The sequence below is a fragment of the Rhinatrema bivittatum genome, chromosome 1 (assembly GCF_901001135.1).
Source record: "Rhinatrema bivittatum chromosome 1, aRhiBiv1.1, whole genome shotgun sequence".
Taxonomy (NCBI): Eukaryota; Metazoa; Chordata; class Amphibia; order Gymnophiona; family Rhinatrematidae; genus Rhinatrema; species Rhinatrema bivittatum.
In genome coordinates, this window is record NC_042615.1 from 703256085 (window position 1) to 703274744 (window position 18660).

The 18660-nt window shown below is 39.5% G+C and overlaps 1 protein-coding gene across 6 annotated transcripts in view; it reads right to left on the reverse strand.

Moving 5' to 3' along the window:
• MAST4 (microtubule associated serine/threonine kinase family member 4) overlaps positions 1–18660 on the reverse strand; it is a 963205-nt gene that overhangs the window by 100831 nt on the left and 843714 nt on the right. For all 6 annotated transcript variants that reach the window (XM_029575919.1, XM_029575908.1, XM_029575928.1 and 3 more), the window contains 2 exons: positions 11649–11750; positions 6280–6412 (listed from right to left, as the gene is read on the reverse strand). In XM_029575919.1, the coding sequence (XP_029431779.1) occupies positions 6280–6412; positions 11649–11750 (235 nt within the window). The remainder of the gene's footprint in view (positions 1–6279; positions 6413–11648; positions 11751–18660) is intronic.

The window sequence follows — 18660 nt, forward strand, 5'->3', positions numbered from 1 at the left end:
CTAGTGGTTTGGTAAGATGGCTGCAAATGAGGGAGAATCAACTACATTTTTTATAACCTTTCTTCTATGCATAAATTAAAGTGCCTTAATAGGTGATCCCAGTGCAATCATATAGCAAAATAAAAGAAAGACATGGTAGTTAACAGGAAACCACTAAATTATGTTATATGCCTTTAGCTCATCACTTGTATTTGTTTTGGTTTATTTTTCTTTTAAAGAACCATTTGAAAAGTAGAGTTAGAATATTTTTAGCTGCTTTGATGTACACAGTGAAGTGCTGCTGACATTTCCTTTACTTTCCTGGATATCTATTTAAATTGAATGCATGAGGTTGATTTAGCTCCCTCTTCTCTTGCAGGAAGAGAGAATGCAACAAAGCATCTGGTCTTAGACGAACCCTGTTTATATGCTGTGACCACTTATTTCAAAGCTGCAGCAGGTCTTCCTGACACTAACATCCCAGTCTTTTTTTTTTTTAGTTCAGTTGTATCCAGTATAACGTTATCTGTAGACTTCCAGTGCATGTAAAGTTAGAAAGAGGCACAGTATACATTAAATCAGAATGTGCGACCTGGATTAGTGTAAAACTGTTGGGCAGGTTTATTTGGTGATATGTTTGGAGTGTTATCCTGCTCCTTCAGATACCGCTGCTTAGCCAATCAAAAATATTTCATCCTCACAAAGAACTTTTACAGCATTTAAGCATTTTATGCCTTCTGAGTTTTGGAAAATGCTGGCCTATTCTTGTCCCTGGAAAACTCTGTGATGCTTCAGGTCAATGCGGTCATGGATTTGTTCAGTGAACAAGTTCCATTTCCATCTGTTTCACTGAATTCTGCCTGGACCTGGCAGAGCTTTTTATATTTCATAAAACAAAGATACAGGTTTGATATTTCAGCAACACATTCATGTAGAAGGAGTAGTACTCTTACTGCCAACTAGAAAAGGTTTGTCTGATTGCAGATAACACAAATATCTGCAACAGGGAGGAGGACACTCTTGAGGGAGTAGACAAAATTAGGAGTGATCTAAGAAACAGGGTTGTCAAATACCAGTCAGTAAAACAACAACAACAAAAAGCAACCCAAAGACAAGCCCATAAAAATAATTTCACATCAGTAAAAAATAATAAAAAAAAAAGAGCAAATATAATGTGTTCTATCAATCATGAAATTAAATTGAAAGACTATCTCTCTTTAAATTAATTTATTGTTATGACTGATAGATCATTGCTTTTGCATTTATCTGTCAGCCACCATGATCTTGGGAGGGTGCAGTGGATAAATGCTTTTAAATAAAAAATAAACTAATATTTGATGTCAGTAAAACATCAGAAATGAAGGGTCTGTGTCACTGGACTGTGGGCTAAGCTCTATAAGATTGAAGAACTCAGGGGTTGGGTATTATGTTCTGGTATATAAAGGGATGAATCTCTGCAGTGAGGTGTACATAAAATGGTAATGGCAAAATGTGTGTCAATAAAAGAAAAAATTAAGTTGCCAATAAAACTCTGAAAGACTGTCAGTCAAAAATATTTTTAAGCTTTAGTACCCCTGCAATAACAGGCCATATGATTGCCAGCTAAGATTAATGCAAAAAAGTGCAGTGTTATGCATTTAGTGTTCAGAAATCCAAGACAGCAGTATGTGATGGGGGTGAAGTACTGTTCTTCACCAAGACAGAGACCTCAGATTGATCACATCTAATTATTTCAAGGTAATGAGACAGTCAAAGCAGTGGCTACAACCAGGCAAATACTTGGGAATATAGGGAGAAGACCGGTAGAGGTCATTGGTGAGATCTCCTATGGAATACTGTTTCTGGAGGCCATATTCCTGAAGGGATATAGATTGGGGGTGCCCAACTTCAATCCTCAAGAATCACAAACAGGCCTGGTTTTCAAGAGCTCCACAATAACTATTCATGAGATATATTTGCATACAATGGAGGCTGTACATGCAAATATATCTCACCTATCTTCATTGTGGATATCCTGAAAATCAGACCTATTTGTGACTCTTGAAGACCAGAGCTGGCCACCACTGATACAGATAGTGGAGGTAGTCCAAATAAAGACCAGTAACATGATGCATGGTTTGCACCGAAAGCACTAGGTCTTTCCAAACTGGGGGTTGGGACCCCAAATGGGGTCATACATCCTTCAGTTGGGGTTACAAGTGCCTCAAGTGGTAGCATTCTTTAGGTGCCAGCAGTAGCAGCATTAGTAGTGGAAGTCAGCATGGGGCCTATAAATAAGCACACACCCATAGGCTGTGCAGTGGCTCAGCCCATGCATGAGTTTCTGTAGTTGCAGGAAGCTCTGTGCAAGGAGGGATCAGGGCAGCTGCAAGGCCTGATGTGATCTGCATGTGGCAGCAGCTTGAGACCAGCCATTAAAGAAGGGGAGGGTTGTGTGTTATGGCCAGTGGAGATTTTCATTGCCACCCTCCCTTCATCAACCACTGACCCTATCCAAGAGAAAAATGTTGCCCCTGCCATCAGCCTGCTCTCTCTTCCCAATGTTATCATCCACCTTTTGCCCAGAGCCCAAAGAAAATGTTATCATTGACTCTGGCCAGTGAGATGTTTGGAAGAGGGGCTATTTGAAGAAAGGGATGAGAGGCAAGAGGGTTTTTTTTGTGTTGGATAAAGTGGGGAGGGATTACTTCTGGAGAATGAGAGACAAGGAATGGCGGAAGTTCAACTGAGGGATGGAAAAAGAATGGAGATGTGAAAAAAGGGTTGGAGGTTTGAGAGAGCTGGAAGGTTTGAGAGAGAGGAGGCAATGGGAGATGGCGTGAGAGGGAGCGGATGACAGAGATTCAATTGGGAGACGTGAAAAGGACTGGAAGAGGAGAGAGATGGGGTGGGCTGGGGAGTGAGAGATACAGAGATTGAAAGAGGGGAAGAGGTTAAGAAAGGGCATTAGATGGAGTACAGGAAGGGTGAGGAGGAGTGAATGATGGAAGGGAACTGCATCACTGCTAATTTATTTTGGTCATCTTCTGGGCATACTTGGGAACTCTGTAGATTTGGCCTGGAGACTCCGGAATTCTGAACAAATTGCCGGGTCTCCAGGCCAACACAAGATAACTCCAGGTGCCCTACTGCAGAAGGCCAGAAGAAAAAGGATCTGGAGCAGTGCAGGCTCAAGGAAGGAGGAGTGTCAGCACCGTGCCTCAGAAAAATTACATGAAAGGCGAGATGAGCAGGAGTGTTACCCTCCCCATCGGGAAACATAAAACTGCAGATGCAGGAGGAGCAGCAACAACACTGGGCTGCGCACTGAAAATAAAACAAGGGCAGAGCAGCCAGACACTGCAGGAGGAGGAGGAAGTGGGGCACATGTCCTGCGGCCTGGGGAAAAAGGAGGTTCCTGTGGCTAATAAGAATCAAGGCGAGAAGAGAGAATGAGAGTGCATATGCGTGTGGAAGAGGGAGAAAAGTAAATGAGTGTGTATGTGTCTGTGAGTGTATTCAATTATGGGCGTATGTGGAAAAGGGAGAAGAGTGAGTGTGCATGTATATGTAAGGAAGAGAAGTGAGTTTGTGTGTGTGTGTGTGTGTAAAACAGGAATGAATGCATGTATGTGTGTGGAAGGAGAGAAGTGAGTGTGTATATATGTTTTTTGGAAGACAGTGTGTGTGTGTGTGTGTAAAAGGGAGAGGAGTGAGTGCATGTGTATCTGAGTGCATGTATGTGTGTGGAACAAGGAGAGAAGTGAGTATGCATATGTATGTGGACAAGGGAGAGAAATGAATGAGTAGGGTGATAGGAAATCAAAATTCCCAGGTATGTCTCTGGGGTCATATGAATTTTCAAGTTTTAAAATGGAGTCACTTTGGATAAAAGTTTGGGAAGCCCTTCCCTAGAGGAAGAAAGCAAGGGATAGTGACATTCAACTGTTTAAGGTATAAACAACACACTATAAAAGTCAGACTTTTTCAGTAGACTGGACATTCCAGAATATAAGGTCAAGAGACGCAACACACATGCACAAACGGATTGTTCAATGCCTTGAGCATTATATTGGAAAGGTAGTTCTATAAACTCAAATAAATAAAATAAAAATATGAAATTCCAAGGAGGGTAAGGTCAGGAGAAACATCAGAAATTATTTTGCAGAGAGGATGGTGGATGCATGGGTTGGCCATGTGTAGGAAATGGCGGAGGCAACACCAGCAGAGTTTAAGAAAGGATGGGATCAATAAGTGGTCTCCAAAACTGTTATGAGAAAGGCCACATAGAACATTTCATACCACTGAGTGGGCCAAGTGAAAATTTTGGTGATCTAATTATTTTCCCCCTTCTTCCAATGTCCCTCTCCACCTGCGGCTTCCCCGTCTCCTTTTAGCTGCTGCTCTTCCTCTTCTTACCTGCCCAGTGCCATCCATCTGCACAAATGCCTCCCTGTCTCCCCTTCTGCATCTCAGCCCCAGGGATTATTATATATTTGGAGGCAGGAAGGGAATGGCTTAGTTAAAAGCTGGAAGCGAGCGATATCTGCATCACTCATTATTATTCCACTAGAGTGGAATGTGGCTCAGGTTTTCATGGTCAAAGAAATGGAAATAAGGGTGGAAGGATTGACTTAAAATGTTAATGCATGTATGTTATGTTTCTTTCTGAACCTGTCTGAAGAAAAGAGGATGCAAGAATGGTTATTGCCTGCTGAACATACTCATCCTAATATTCATGAAATGAAAGCTAGTGAAAAAAATGTACACATATCAGTACCTAGGAGCCCTGTGGCCTTTTAATATTGGAACTGTCAGATTTTTGTGCTAATCGGAAACTTTCAGAAATACCTTGTTTAACACGGATTGTCCATGCAATTGGCAGGCATTGGAGGTTAATTACTGGATATTTGGAAGCTGCAGAAACAGCTTGGGGCCTATTTAGGTTAGAAAGATGTGTGCATGCTCAAGACTATTTTGTAAGGGAGTGGGCTCAAGACAGATTCTTGGCAATGAGCACCATGCGGGAAAGCAGGCAGGAGATAGTGGGCTAGCTCGCTTCTCAGTTCTCGGGCTGCAGAGTCCTGTAACACTGGGAGGGAAGATCAGGGGTTCAGTTTTAAACACGAACGTGAATTGCGTCCAGCAGAGGGAGCAGTCAGCGTGAAAAGCCTTTCTCTGCTGTGCCCTCAATGGAGGGTGGGGTAAGGGAGGAGTTGGCACTACATCTCTTGCAGACTTACAGGTCTTATGCCTGTAATGTTAGATTTATTTCTTTTATCCATGTCGCCCTCCTCCTGCCAATGGTAGCAGCTCTAGCTTATGGCTCCTCCAGGCTCCAGCCTGTGCCTCTCTCCTTCTGAAGGTGGCAGCTGCAGCTCACAATTCCTTCTGGCTCCGACATATGTTCTCCTTTCTCTTCCTGTGGGTGGTGGCATTAAATCCAAGCTTCTCATTCTCCAGGCCCTGCATTTGCCCCAATTTTCCCTCTGTTATTGTACTGCATCCTGCAACTTGTGCTCAGTCAGAGGTTTCTCTCGCCTTCAAGCCTCTTCCCTTTGCTATGCTTTACCATCTGTCTGGCCTTCTTCTGGCTCTCTACCATCAAGGATAATCTCAAGATCCACTTTTTTGGTAGAAAAATTCCATTAGTTTGCATGGAATTCATCTCTTCCTCTGTAATCCACTTCTACAAAAGTCCAGAAAATGTTAGCATCTCTTCCATTTCACACTCTTCTTCCACTTAGATCACAAATCCTCCACAAGTCCCATTTTTATATGACCTGTGCTAATACTAGAGTGAGGTCAAAGCCATTTAGATGGAAAACTCACAAGTTATTCATCTAGCACAGGGGTACCCAAACTGGTCCTACAGGCCCCCCCAAGCCAGTTGGGCTTTCAGGATATCCCTAAAGAATATGCATGAGATTTATTTGCATGCACTACCTCCTGTGTATGCAAATATTTCTCATGCATATTCATTAGGGATATCCTGAAAACGCAACTGGCTTTGGGGGGGGGGGGCCCTAGGACCAGTTTGAGCACCCCTGATTTAATTCATTAGTTATCCATCTAACTCCAAGTTATTCATTTAAATGTTTAGTTTTAAATACTGACTGCAACATATGCCAAATGTTAAGTTACTGGCAACATATACAAAATGGAAAGTTACTATATAAACAAGAAGAAGTGGGTCTATTTAAAATATTGCTTAAGACAACAAAGAACATGAGTTTCCACAATAGATGAGATGATTCTTACGGTACTAAAAGATCTCTTTAGAAGAGTGTGAAATGTTTCTGCATTTTAATTTGGACTCACCTTCTAGGGGATCTTTATTTAGACCCAGCTGGCTGATTATATATCTGGGAATGTCAGTTTTAATACCTTGACCCTCTTTTGCGTGACCTTCTGCTGCTTCCAAAAGGTAGTAAAATTCTTCAGGATCAAATTCCTAAGGAGAAACATCATATCAGTTCTAACCTATGAAATGTAATTGTTTTACATCTTTAACAGTACGGAAACAATGAAATGCATGCACCAAATGTTCCTTGAAACAGTGCTTCATTGGCTTCTGCTTGTTCCTTTATACTATGAATCAATTTTCTTGGAGAGCATCCTACTGCTACTAATGATACATGGCATAGTCTTATCACAAAAGAACCCAATGGACTTTCTTTCTGAATTTCTTTTTCATAAGTCACTTTCATCTCATTATTCTTTACAATGCAACAACTGCACTTCTTTTGTCTACAAGCTTTATGTATATAGTTTGCAGCGTTGGTTGTAATCCATTTATCAGCTTAATGTCTGGCACGTTTTACCTCCTGCTTAATGGTGCTGCAAGCTGCTATTTGTTTTTAGAATTTATTTGGAGTGGACATTTTTCCACCGTTGTCAACTCCATATTTTTATGGTATAAGCACTTTATTTCACCTATGGATTCTCATTAAACTTTATTTATTTTACTTATTTAAAATATATCTATTCTGCCCTTCTTACATTCAGGGCGGATTACAAAAAACACTCACAGTTATTTACAAAAAGAAAAGGCACATAGACTTAAAATACATTTTAAAAATAAAATGAATACTAATGGAACTGAAGGTAAATTATTCATTGAAAGCAATCTTGAATAAGTGAGTTTTAATATATTTTTTAAATATCTTAGAGTCATTACAGCTTCTTAGCTCGGTGGGGAGAGTATTCCAAAATATTGGACCTGTTGCCGATAGTGCTCTTTTGCGTGTTTCATCAAGGCGAATTAATTTTGGTGAAGGAATAGCAAGAAGATGTTTTATTTGCCGAGCGTAAAGATCTGAACTTGCATTTGCCTATGGGGAGTGTAGGTTAAAGATTAAAGAATGCACAATTAAACCAAGTTTATACTGGATTCTGGAAGATATAGGTAACCAATATAATTGTTTTAATATTGGTGTGATACGTTCACGGCTCGAACTGTAGGCTAATAGTCTAGCGGCGGCATTTTGAATGATTTGTAGTCGACAAATGTATTTGGGAATGCCAATCAAAAGTGAATTACAGTAGTACATACTTGAAAATAATAGTGATTGCAGTACAGTTTGGAAGTCATTGGGTTCAAGGTAAGGTTTTACATGATGGAGAAGTTTCAATTTGTGATGAGATACTTGAGTTAGATTTTTTATATGAGCTTGCATCATGTTTAATAATAGTTTGAACCTTTGGAAACCCTGTTTAACCCTCCTTATCCCTGTAACCTTGTATTTTGTAAACCGTTATGATGGCATTATTTTGATGAATCCGAATGACGGTATATAAAACTCGTTAAATAAATAAATAAATTTGAATGACTAAATTGTATCATAGAGTGGCTACACAAAACCTATACCCTCTTCCAAAATATTCACTTTTTGTTGCCTTATAGCCTGGAAGTAAAATGCATTAACACAGCGCTTGTTCCATGTATTCACATATCCTACTCCACAACAGCCAAGTGAAAAATATATTCCAGAATTCCTTACAAAATGAAGTAGAAATAAAAACAGTGAATAAATTTGTTGGATAAGTGTCCACCTCTCTTTGTGCTTCTCTAGGAATCGTAAACACTTAAAGCTCTGGTACAACCAATCTCTTTCAAAAGCACATATCAAGTTTATTGGCCCCAATAGTGTTAAATTGCATGGATTCACATAATGACAGGATAAATTCAGCAGTTCCTATTGGTTTTCTCTGCTGGGTAGTGCATTTCAGAGCAAAGACCCAACCATGAGTACCAAGACTCCTGGATTAAGAGCTACAGGCATTCAAGGCCAAGACTGGTCAAAGTGTGCTTGTCACAATAATATCTCAAGCACTCCACAAATCTGGCCTATATGATAGGGTAGCATGAAGAAAGCCACTGCTCAAGAAAGCCCACCTTGAATCTCATTTGAAGTACACAAAGCAATACTCATGCGATTGTACCCATGTGGCAAAAAGGTTTGAGGTCTTACAAATCTAAAATAGAACTTTGTGGCCTGAATGCAAAACATTATGTCTGGTGAAACCCAAAAGAGCACATGATTCAGAGAACACCATCCCTACTGTGAAGCATGCTGGTGGCAGCATCATGTTATGGGGATGTTTCTCATCAGCAAAGGAATGGGGCACTTGTCAGTATAAAAAGGACAATGAATGTAAAATAGTACAGAAAAATCCTTGAGGAGAACCTGATGTCCTTTGGAAGAAAGCTGAAACCAAGATGGAAGTTCACTTTTCAGCTTGGCAACAACCCAAAGCGCCATAACCAAAGCTACACTAGATTGGCTAAGGAACAAAAAGTTAATTGCCCGGGAGTGGGCCCAGTCAGAGCCCTGACCTCATTGCAATTCAGATTTTCAGTTGTGGCATGATTTGAAGCTTGCTGTCCATCAACGCTCCCCAAGAAACTTGATAGAGCCTGAACAGTTTTGTAAACATGAACAGTCTAATTTTGACAATTCTAGGTGTGCAAAGTTAGTGGAGACTTATTCCAACAAAGATGCTTCTGTCGAGTATTGACTTAAGGGTGAAAAGACATCAGATTGTTGTATTTCAATTTTGTTTCTTGGATATGCATATGCTTTGTCTCCCAATAAAACATTTTTGGCCCTGAACAGTGTAGAGTATGGTGTGTTAATGAGTGGAAAAAATTCCTCATTCAAATGCATGCAAGTCTCATGCACTGACAACAAAATGTGAAAAATGTCCAAGGGGGTGCAGACTTTTGATAGTCACTGTATAACCTCATGCACACATAGGAACCTTAGTGGTGAGAGGAGGGATCTAGAAGACCATAGATTGAATATGTCCTGTGTCAAACACAAATGGGCAGACTGAGTGGTCATTATCTGGCTATATCTTTCATAGTCATCCTTATTGTAGTCTTCCGCATCTTTTCATCCTATATAGGTCTAGGTAGGTGAAATGAAGTAAACACATGATGATTCCCCCACTGGTTAAAAGCTTTACTGTTAATGATTTTCAATGGTGAAACAACATGTTGCATAAACTCCGCTCCTTAAGAGTGAACAATGAGAACAAACCCCATATCTAATGAACAATTATTAGCCATTATGCTTACGCTACACATAGATATTTTATGTACAGTTACTATTTAAAAAAATTATGACTTCACTGTAACCATCAAATAAATGATGTAATGCTTCCTGATACTTTATTTAGGGGTCAATAATCAAACTACCTAGGGAGGTTGCCTGTCCAAGCTGATTGCAAAGGGAAGCTTACTATGATGTTTCCCTTTGAAAATCTGACCTGGTGTGTGCACCGTGGGTACAAAGTATCCTTGGATTTTGTAGCTGCACTGAAACAAGTGCAAAATATTAGCCTGAAAGTACATGCGGTGATTTTAAAATGAAATCGCCCCACAGACGTTCTGCCCCCTGACCCACGCCCGCCTACTTTTTAACGTGGGTACAAGCAGACACATTGTGACACAGTGCACCCTCATTTCATCACATTATCCAGGTTGGGGGCAAATATACAAACTACGTTTACCCACATAAGAACTTTGAAATATTGCCCAATCCATGGTTTCTGAAAATTTACAGTATTTAATGGTTGTGGAAATAAACTTTTTTATGTAATAGTTATTGATTCTATAGAAGTGGCATATCACTGTTTATCCCATGAATGCAATTGGTAAGATCCTAGGTATTATTCCCATTTTATACATTTTTATCTTTTGATATAACCATCTGATTTTGGACATTCCTCCCCCCTCCCCACATAATTGCCTTTTCCAATATTTTCTCTTTAGTTCCAGACTTTTCATTGAGCTGATCATGTTTTATACATCAGCTGGAATTCATTTGCTGCTGCACGCTTTTTTTTTTTTAATTTCTTTGCTATGTACTGGAAGATACTGCTTGTGTTCTAATATAATGCAAGGCACTGTGCACAGTTAACTGTGAGGAACGGGGAATCCTGGCAAGTAAAGCCAGCAATGAACCATTTATAATTTGTTTTTAGCCTGGTAATTCTTCCTCTCTCTTTTAACGTCAAGCTCAGTCTGAACAAATGCTGACATTCTGGTACCAGGAGCCTTCATTCAGAACCACACAGGGATTTTCCAGCGATGAGTGACAGGCCTACCTTTCCACTGTTCATAGTCTGCCCATTGCAGCAACAGACCTGAATCTGGGAGCTGAGCACTAGGGCTCCTTCCAGAGCTCTGTATCGTGGACTCTAAATCCAGCCACCCAGCCAACACCCTTAACAATGACCATGATCCCTCCCTCTCCTCACCCAGAGGCTGTGAATGCTATCTTTGCAGCAATCCCAGCCCCAGCTGTTCAAAGATGCAGAAGGGCCATCCTCACATCTGGTTTTATAAAGACAGTATTACACAGATTTCATGAACAAAGTAAGTATATACTGGCATACAACATTATTGATGGATTCAACAGGGCGAACTGATAGAAAACCAGATAAACTCTTCTATTTTAGGTAGAAATGTGGACTTATTCTTACAGGAACATTTATTTCATGATAGTTTATTTAGAATATAAACAGTTGCAAGCTGGCCTGGTGGCAAGGGGGCAGTGCTGTGCATTGCCATGCAGAGGGACCTAGGTTTAATTCCTGGCTCAGGACTTCTGTTTCCCATATTGGTCAGGGCTGGGGAAGTTGTGCAGGCTGCATTTATAGCACCTAGAGGGAGGGAAACCCGTCATTATGCAACAGAGTCACCTATGGACTGGATTCAGAACCCATTACAGGGTTCCAGAGGGCGTCTTAGTGTACTATCCCCAGCAAAGGAGTCGTTGGAATGACTGGCCTGAGTTAGCAGGGGATATAAATATGGGAAAATATCCCAGATTTTTGTGAATGAAGGCTCATGGGGTCAGATCCCTGCCCTGGTTTCCATTTAGCTAGACACTCAAATGGAGCAGGAGGAAACTGCCATGTCAACAACAAAAAAAGAAAAACAATTATATAAACAGTTACTTTCGGTATATCATAACGACTGCTACAACTTGGCAAGTATCCATGATATTTTCTGCTAAGAACATGGCAAATTATTCTTACTTGATTTTCAGTTTCAAAGAAAAGAAGATGGAAAACAAGTGCTGCTTGTATACTCTATTCCTCCTGGAAGCTTCATTCTATGTTGAGCTTCCTACTGTCTTCCCAGAGCAAATCACCACCATTGCATGGCATCTACTTACCAGGCATTCCAACAAACGAGCTGGACGAGCAATGACTATGAGGATCTTTTGGACTAGTTGTTTGATAAATGCCAATTCTCCACTTTCTGAACGTTCATGAGCCTGAAAGAGTGCAAGAGGAGAAGGATGCTAAATGATTACGTGCAAGTCGTAAAGCATCTTGTATAAGTGAATTGTAAAGAAAAATCTGCTGCATTTAAACATTTTTTGAAAAAACTTGCATGCAAACCTTTCATTCTTGCAAAATATCACAGATAAGGCAACAAAAGCTTTAAAGCCAAAGCAGACTGTAGGACACAACTATTCATCTATGATTCAATTTACTTTCTGCAATTCAACTATACTAAAGCTGTATTGGAGGACACATAGTAGAATCATCCAGTACTAAAGAATGTTACATATCCTAGATGGCTCTTCATAAAACAGTAGTATAAAAACCAATTGCATTTCATTAGATAATTTTTAAATGTCAAACAGCCATCCATCTAAATATGGTAGAAAGGAAATAAAAACTATGAATTAGGATAAAAATAAAGACATATGCTTTCCTTTTTCAAACATTCTTGTCTCTCTTCCTGCTTTCCAACCCCATCTCCATTTTTCAAGATACAGTGAAATATTTAAAAAAGTGTTAAATCTGTAAGAGTATGGTCAGCCAACCAGAACGGAAGAATAATAGAAGTTTTACTAGGTGTTGACTAAGAATGTGCACATAATAGAGAGAAACTGGTTTTGCTTCACACGTTCTATCCCCTCAATATTTCACTTGCTAGTAGTATTGACAAACATGCTTCCCTCCTCATCTGCTGTGCCCATATCTTTCAAGATTTTCTTCTGTACATCACTGCTTACCATTTTGACAGTTCCAAGCCTCTTCTCACCAGATCCCTGAATCTTTTATTAAACTTAAACACATCACAAATTTTACAGCATACCTAATATCCACTTAATATTTAAGCTTTTGGGACAGGGACTTATCGCCTCTGAAATAATGTTGTAAACTGTCTTGAAGTAATAGCGAAAGACAGGCTAGAAATACAAAAACACTCTCTCTCATTCTTTGACTTCCTGGAGTAGCACAGCTACTGCCTTCTCAATCTAATTCTTCAAAAAAGTGATGGTTGGAGATTGGTCTATATTGCAGTTTGTTAGTCCCTCATATTAAATTGATTTTTTAAGCAACGGCTGTAATTTAGCAAATTTAAGTTTGTGCTGGAGGTGCTCCATTTAATTTCATTTTTTGATGTCTTTCTTGCTTTTTACCAAAAGACCCAAGACATGGTACAATAAACCAACAGCAAAATATAATCAATAAAATAATTAGAATCAGCAGTATTAATACAAAAATACACTCTGAATACCTCTTAGTAACTGGATTAAATCAGCCGACTAAGACAAAGGTCCAGGCTGGGCTTGCCCACCAAAATCCTGACTTCATTGACAGAGACAGCAGGCTATTGTCTTTTCATAAAAGTGGTAACAGAGAGGAAGCAGGGAAGTACAAGCCGATTAGCCCTATCTTGGTGGTGGGAACACTGATGGAGAGCCTTCTGAAGGAAAGCAAAGCTTTTGACACTGTCCTGCATAGGAGGCACATTAATACACTGGAGGTGAGCCTAAGGTAACATAGTAAATGTCAGCAGAAAAAGACTCAAGTGGTCCATCCAGTCTTCCCAGCAAGTTTATTTTTTTTAAGGTAGGAACTACTGCTCTATGCAAATTACCCCCATGCTTTACATTATGGGTAGTAACTGCCACTCTGTGCAGGATACCCTATTTAACACAGGTTATTCTTCTTCATTTTCAGTCGTTAGCCACTAGGGGTGCTCTGTGTTTATCCCATGACTTCCTGAATTCCATTACACTCTTGTCTTCACTGCCTCTTCTGGGAGGGCATTCCATGCATCCACCACCCTTTCTGTGAAGAAATATTTCCTGATGTTGTTCCTGAGTCTATCCCCTCAGAGTTTCATATCATGATCCATGGTTCTACAGATTTCTATCCATTGGAAAAGGTTTGATTTTTGTACATCATTAATATATTTCAGGAATTTAAACATTTGTTTGATATCTCCCCATCTCTCTTTTCCTCAAGAGTATACATGTCGAGGTACTTCAGTCTAATCTCATATGGCTTTTGAAGCAGATCCTAAACCATTTTGGTCACCTTTCCTGAACTGCTTCTATCCTCTCTCTATTCGTTTTGAGTTATGATCTCCACCAAAGACCTTTATCCTGCTGTTTATGCTTCTCTCTGTGCAGCCCAGTATCTCTCTCTGGTCTTAGCCACTGACTTGTCACATTGCTTCATTGCCTTCAGATCATCAGATATTATCAACCCAAGGTATCTTTCCCTATCTGTGCAAATCAGTCTTTTGCTCCTCCCCCATGTAACCCAAATGCATGAGTCTGTGCTTTTTGGCATTCCCAGCTGCCAAACCTTTGATCACTCCTCGTGTTTTATTAGATCGATTCTCATTCTCTCTACTCCATCAGGTGTGTCCACTTTGTTGCAGATCTCAGTATCATCGCAAAAAGGCAAACTTGTCTAACCTTTCTGCAATATCACTCACAAAGTTATTGAACAGAACCAACCCCAGGACCGATCTTGAGGCACGCCACTTATGATTCTTCTCTCTTCAGAGTAGGTTCCATTTACCACTATTTACTGTCTGTCCATCAACCAATTTTCAGCCTACTCCCAGGTTTTTCATAAGTTTCCTAGGCCGTATTATAACAAAAGCTTTGCTGAAATTCAGTAAGCCACATCAAGTGCTCATCCTTGATCTAATTCTCTAGTCACAATATTAAAATATTAGATTCACTTGGCATGACCTTCCTGAGGTAATGGCCTGGATTAGATGTTGGTTGAGTGATAGATAACAGAAGACAGTAGTAAATGGAATTCTTGTTGAGGAAAGAAACACAATTAGTGGAGTGCCACAGGGATGGATCCTAGGACCTGTTCTGTTCCAAATCTTTGTCAGCGATAATGTAGAAGAATTAGAGGGAAAAGTTTGCCTTTTTGGCAGTTTGCAAAAAGATCTGCAACAGAGTAGATACCCCTGAAGGAGTAGATAGAATGAAAGGTGATCTAAGAAAGCTTGAGGATGGTCTAATACTTGGCAGTTAAAATTCAATACCAAAAAGTGCAGTCATGTTAAACAGGAGCAGTATGCAGTAGGTGGTGAAGAGTGGATACGCACCTACAGGGAAAGGGATCTTGGTGTGATAGTGTCAGATGATCTCTAGTGAAATAATGTGATAAGGTGGTGGCCAAAGACAGGAGGATGCTTAGATGCATAGGGAGAGGCATATCCAGTAAAAAAAAAAAGAGAGATAATAATACCTCTTTACATATCATTGGTGAGACTTCACTGGAATACTGCGTTCCATTCTAGAGATGATTTCTCATAAAGGATATAGAGAAGCTGGAGATGGTGCAGGGTTTGTACCAAAAGCCCTATAAGATGAGACTGAAGGACCTTAATTTATATATCTTAGAAGAGAGGAGACAGGATAGATATGGTATAGATATTTAAATCCACTGCAAAGGGGTGTGTTCAAATATTTAAGTACATCTACAGACGTTCAGGACATAAGTGTAAATGCTTTTGGGGGGGGGGGGGGGGGATTTGATTTGCTTCACCAAACCCAAAATTCTTTATATATACACAGTTTTAGTATATTTATAGTTTAGGTTGTCCTTCACAAGCTTCTTCTCTTCATATACTTAAATTCATGTTTATATTAGCTTACTCGCAGGGTTCCACTTGGGTTAGACATGTTTTTCAATGTCATCAATCTAGTTGCTGGCATTTTGCATTAGCAGTTCAAGGTGTATTTTACTTTTATTTTTTGAAAGTATGTTTTTCCTTCCTTTTGGGGTTTTGCTTGTATCTTTCATCTACATTTGTAACTTGTTTTGTTTATTTCCAGATACATTGTATTTCCGGCTTTGAAGATCCTTGTGGTCTCATTTTCTGTCCCTCCTGATGCATCCATTGCGGACACGGCCCGTGTTGGGGGACTGACAGTGCTGTTATTTTGACTGAATTGTACTCCTTCAGCTTTGATAAAGACAAGACTGCCTGTTATTGAAATGGCATAAATAAATCTATTTGATGTATCAAGACTTTTTTGTCTGTAGATGAACTTAAATATTTGAACACACTCCTTTCCAGTGGATTCATTTCATGGTGTGTTTATGCCCTCCATTTTGTGTGATGGTTTATAGATATTTAAATACCTGAAAGGTATCAGTGCTCAAGTTTCCAAGCTTGTTCAATGAAAAGGAAGCTGTAGAACTAGGGGTCACAATAAGAAGCCCCAAGGAGGTAGAATCAGGAACAATGTCAGGAAGTATTTTTTACTGAGAGGGTAGTGGATGTATGGCATGCCCTCCCAGAGTAGGTGGTGAAGACAAAAAGAGTAACAGATTAAAAAAAAAAACAGAATAAACAGAGAGGATGTTTAGTGGCAAGAGAATGGTAATGAAGCCCTGGGCGGTCTTCACCGAGTGACAGTTGCAGCCTAAGGCAGCAGTAACATGTGATTCCTGGAAGGCATGGGATAACCTGCATGGAGCAAAAAGGGAGTTGGGTTCATCTGGGAATTTTATCTACTTTAGGTAGATGTTTATACAAACTGCTACTGGGAAGACTGGATGGGTCATTTACTATGCTACTAAGGAAAACTGATACAAGCAAAGTATCACCAAAACTTAATTCAGTACTAAAAAATCAGCCTAATTCAGGTTATTTCAGTAGCAAATGCAGCAATTGACATGTATAATTATTTTACAGTTTTTGTTGTTCAAGGGTGATATCTACTTTAATTACTTGCTTTATATTTATTTTGGGGGGCGGGGCAGGAGGCTCAGCAGTTTTCCCTTGGCTCCTTTGGATTTCCAGCTCATTCACAACTCACGGCTCAGATCCTGCACCACGAGCCTTCATTCACAGCTACCCTGTTGAGCTGCCAACTGGCTCCAAATTTTCAGAATAGGATAACTCGGTGCTAAAAACCTATCCTGAAAATCTGCAACCAGTTGGCAACCCAACGACGCTGAGATTTTTTCCTCCATTTTCTTTTCAACTCTGAGCTCATCTAGCCCAATCATCGCAGCCATAGCCTTCAGCCAGGGGCTCCTTCCAGAATTCTGAAATCAGGGGGTCTGAACTGAGTCACTCGGTGTCGCCATTGTGCCATGACTGGAATTCCCTTCCCCAACAGATTGTGAATGATGTCTCTGCATCATCCACTGCCAGGCTGGGGAGAGAAAGACCTGACTCAAATTTTCTGCATGGCAGTGCCACTGGACAGGCCCAGGACAACCTTTTATTCATTTTATTTACATTAAATTCTTCTGAGTCCTATAAGGAAGCCCTTCATTTTGGTAGGAATGGCATTCCTGTATTGTAGTAGCAGCAGTAGGAACACAGTCCCCTGCATGTCATCACTGTCCCAAGTACATATAGTGGAGAAAGCAGGAACTTTTCTTATTCTGTTAACTCTCTCCTTGAAGCAAAAGGCAAAAGGTATGGCACTCAGTACACACTGACATACAAAAACACCACTGATTAAAAACCAAGGACTAGATGCTAACCATTTTACTTTATGTTCTTCGACATGTTAAACACCAACAAATGCAGCCAGAGTCTGAATTATTTCAATGCTTTCTCAAGGGGGCACTAAATGCCTCTACTTACACATGTATACACTTATCAGTTTAATAAACTGCATTCCATCCAAATCAAACAAATCTCCAAACTGCCTATGTATAAGATTAAAAACTTTATTGCAACCAATTAAAACCTAGAGAAAATGAAGTAAAATAACTATTTATTTATTATTTTTATATACTGACATTTGATCTGAGATATCACACCGGTTTACATTCAGGTACTGTAGGTATTTCTCTATCCCCAGAAGGCTTACAATCTAAGTTTTTGTACCAGAGGCAATGGAGGGTAAAGTGACTTGCCCAAGGTCACAAGGAGCAACAGCGGGACTCGAACCCTGGTCTCCTGGTTCGTAGCCCACTGCTCTAACCACTAGGCTATTCCTCCTCCACACCAACTATCCAAAATGTTAATGTAAATAGCAAAAATAGTGGATATATACTAGCAAGAGACATAAATACTACAATCACCGAAAGATATATAGTATTTGCCTCAAGTGCCTATGTGAAAATTGATGGAACATGAGTTGCGGCTAGAACAGAATTTTAACACACTGAAAAGGTGAGGTGAAAAGAATACCAAGATGATAAATACATTACAAAGATTATTTCCATTGGGTTTGAAGATAAGGATTCTACACAGAGATGGGAGGACTGTTTATTAATCTGCTGTATTGAAGTTATGACACTAAATTATTGATTAGCACTTTTAACAGTGTGAGAAAGTAAGACTGATTACTGAACTGTAGGAGTTAAATAAATGGCACAATCACCTGCCTTTAGATAACAAATTATGCGATCATGATAAATTTCAGTTGGCTTTAATTGAGAAGAAATGTTATAAATTTGAATGTGATAAAGATTTTGAACAAGAGAAGATTTCTAATAGACTTACTTCAAAGAGATCTAAAAGATATTATCTTATCTAAAAGGGAACAAATCAATAAATTAATTTCCACTCTGTCTCTTCCACAAAGGTGACTTCTCCAATTAAGATATGGAGGGAAGTTGAATTTTTTTTTTTTTTACTTCCCAGCATCAGGAGAAAAACACAGGAAAGAAAAAGAGGTCACATGTAATACAGTAAAAATAAGACAAAGGGAAAACCAACTCTTCTTCAGAGATTCAATGGGCCCACGTATAGTGATTAACTTGGAAATAATTAATCTAGATGATTGTTCGTTAACATTCAAGCAATAATGTTACTGGATAACCAGATTTGCCATTTGTTCCTTTTTTTAAAATCATTTTTAAACAATTTAAATCAAAGCTGACATTACAGAATTGAAAGACAATAACAAGAAAAATAATAACAAAGGAAATGATTAT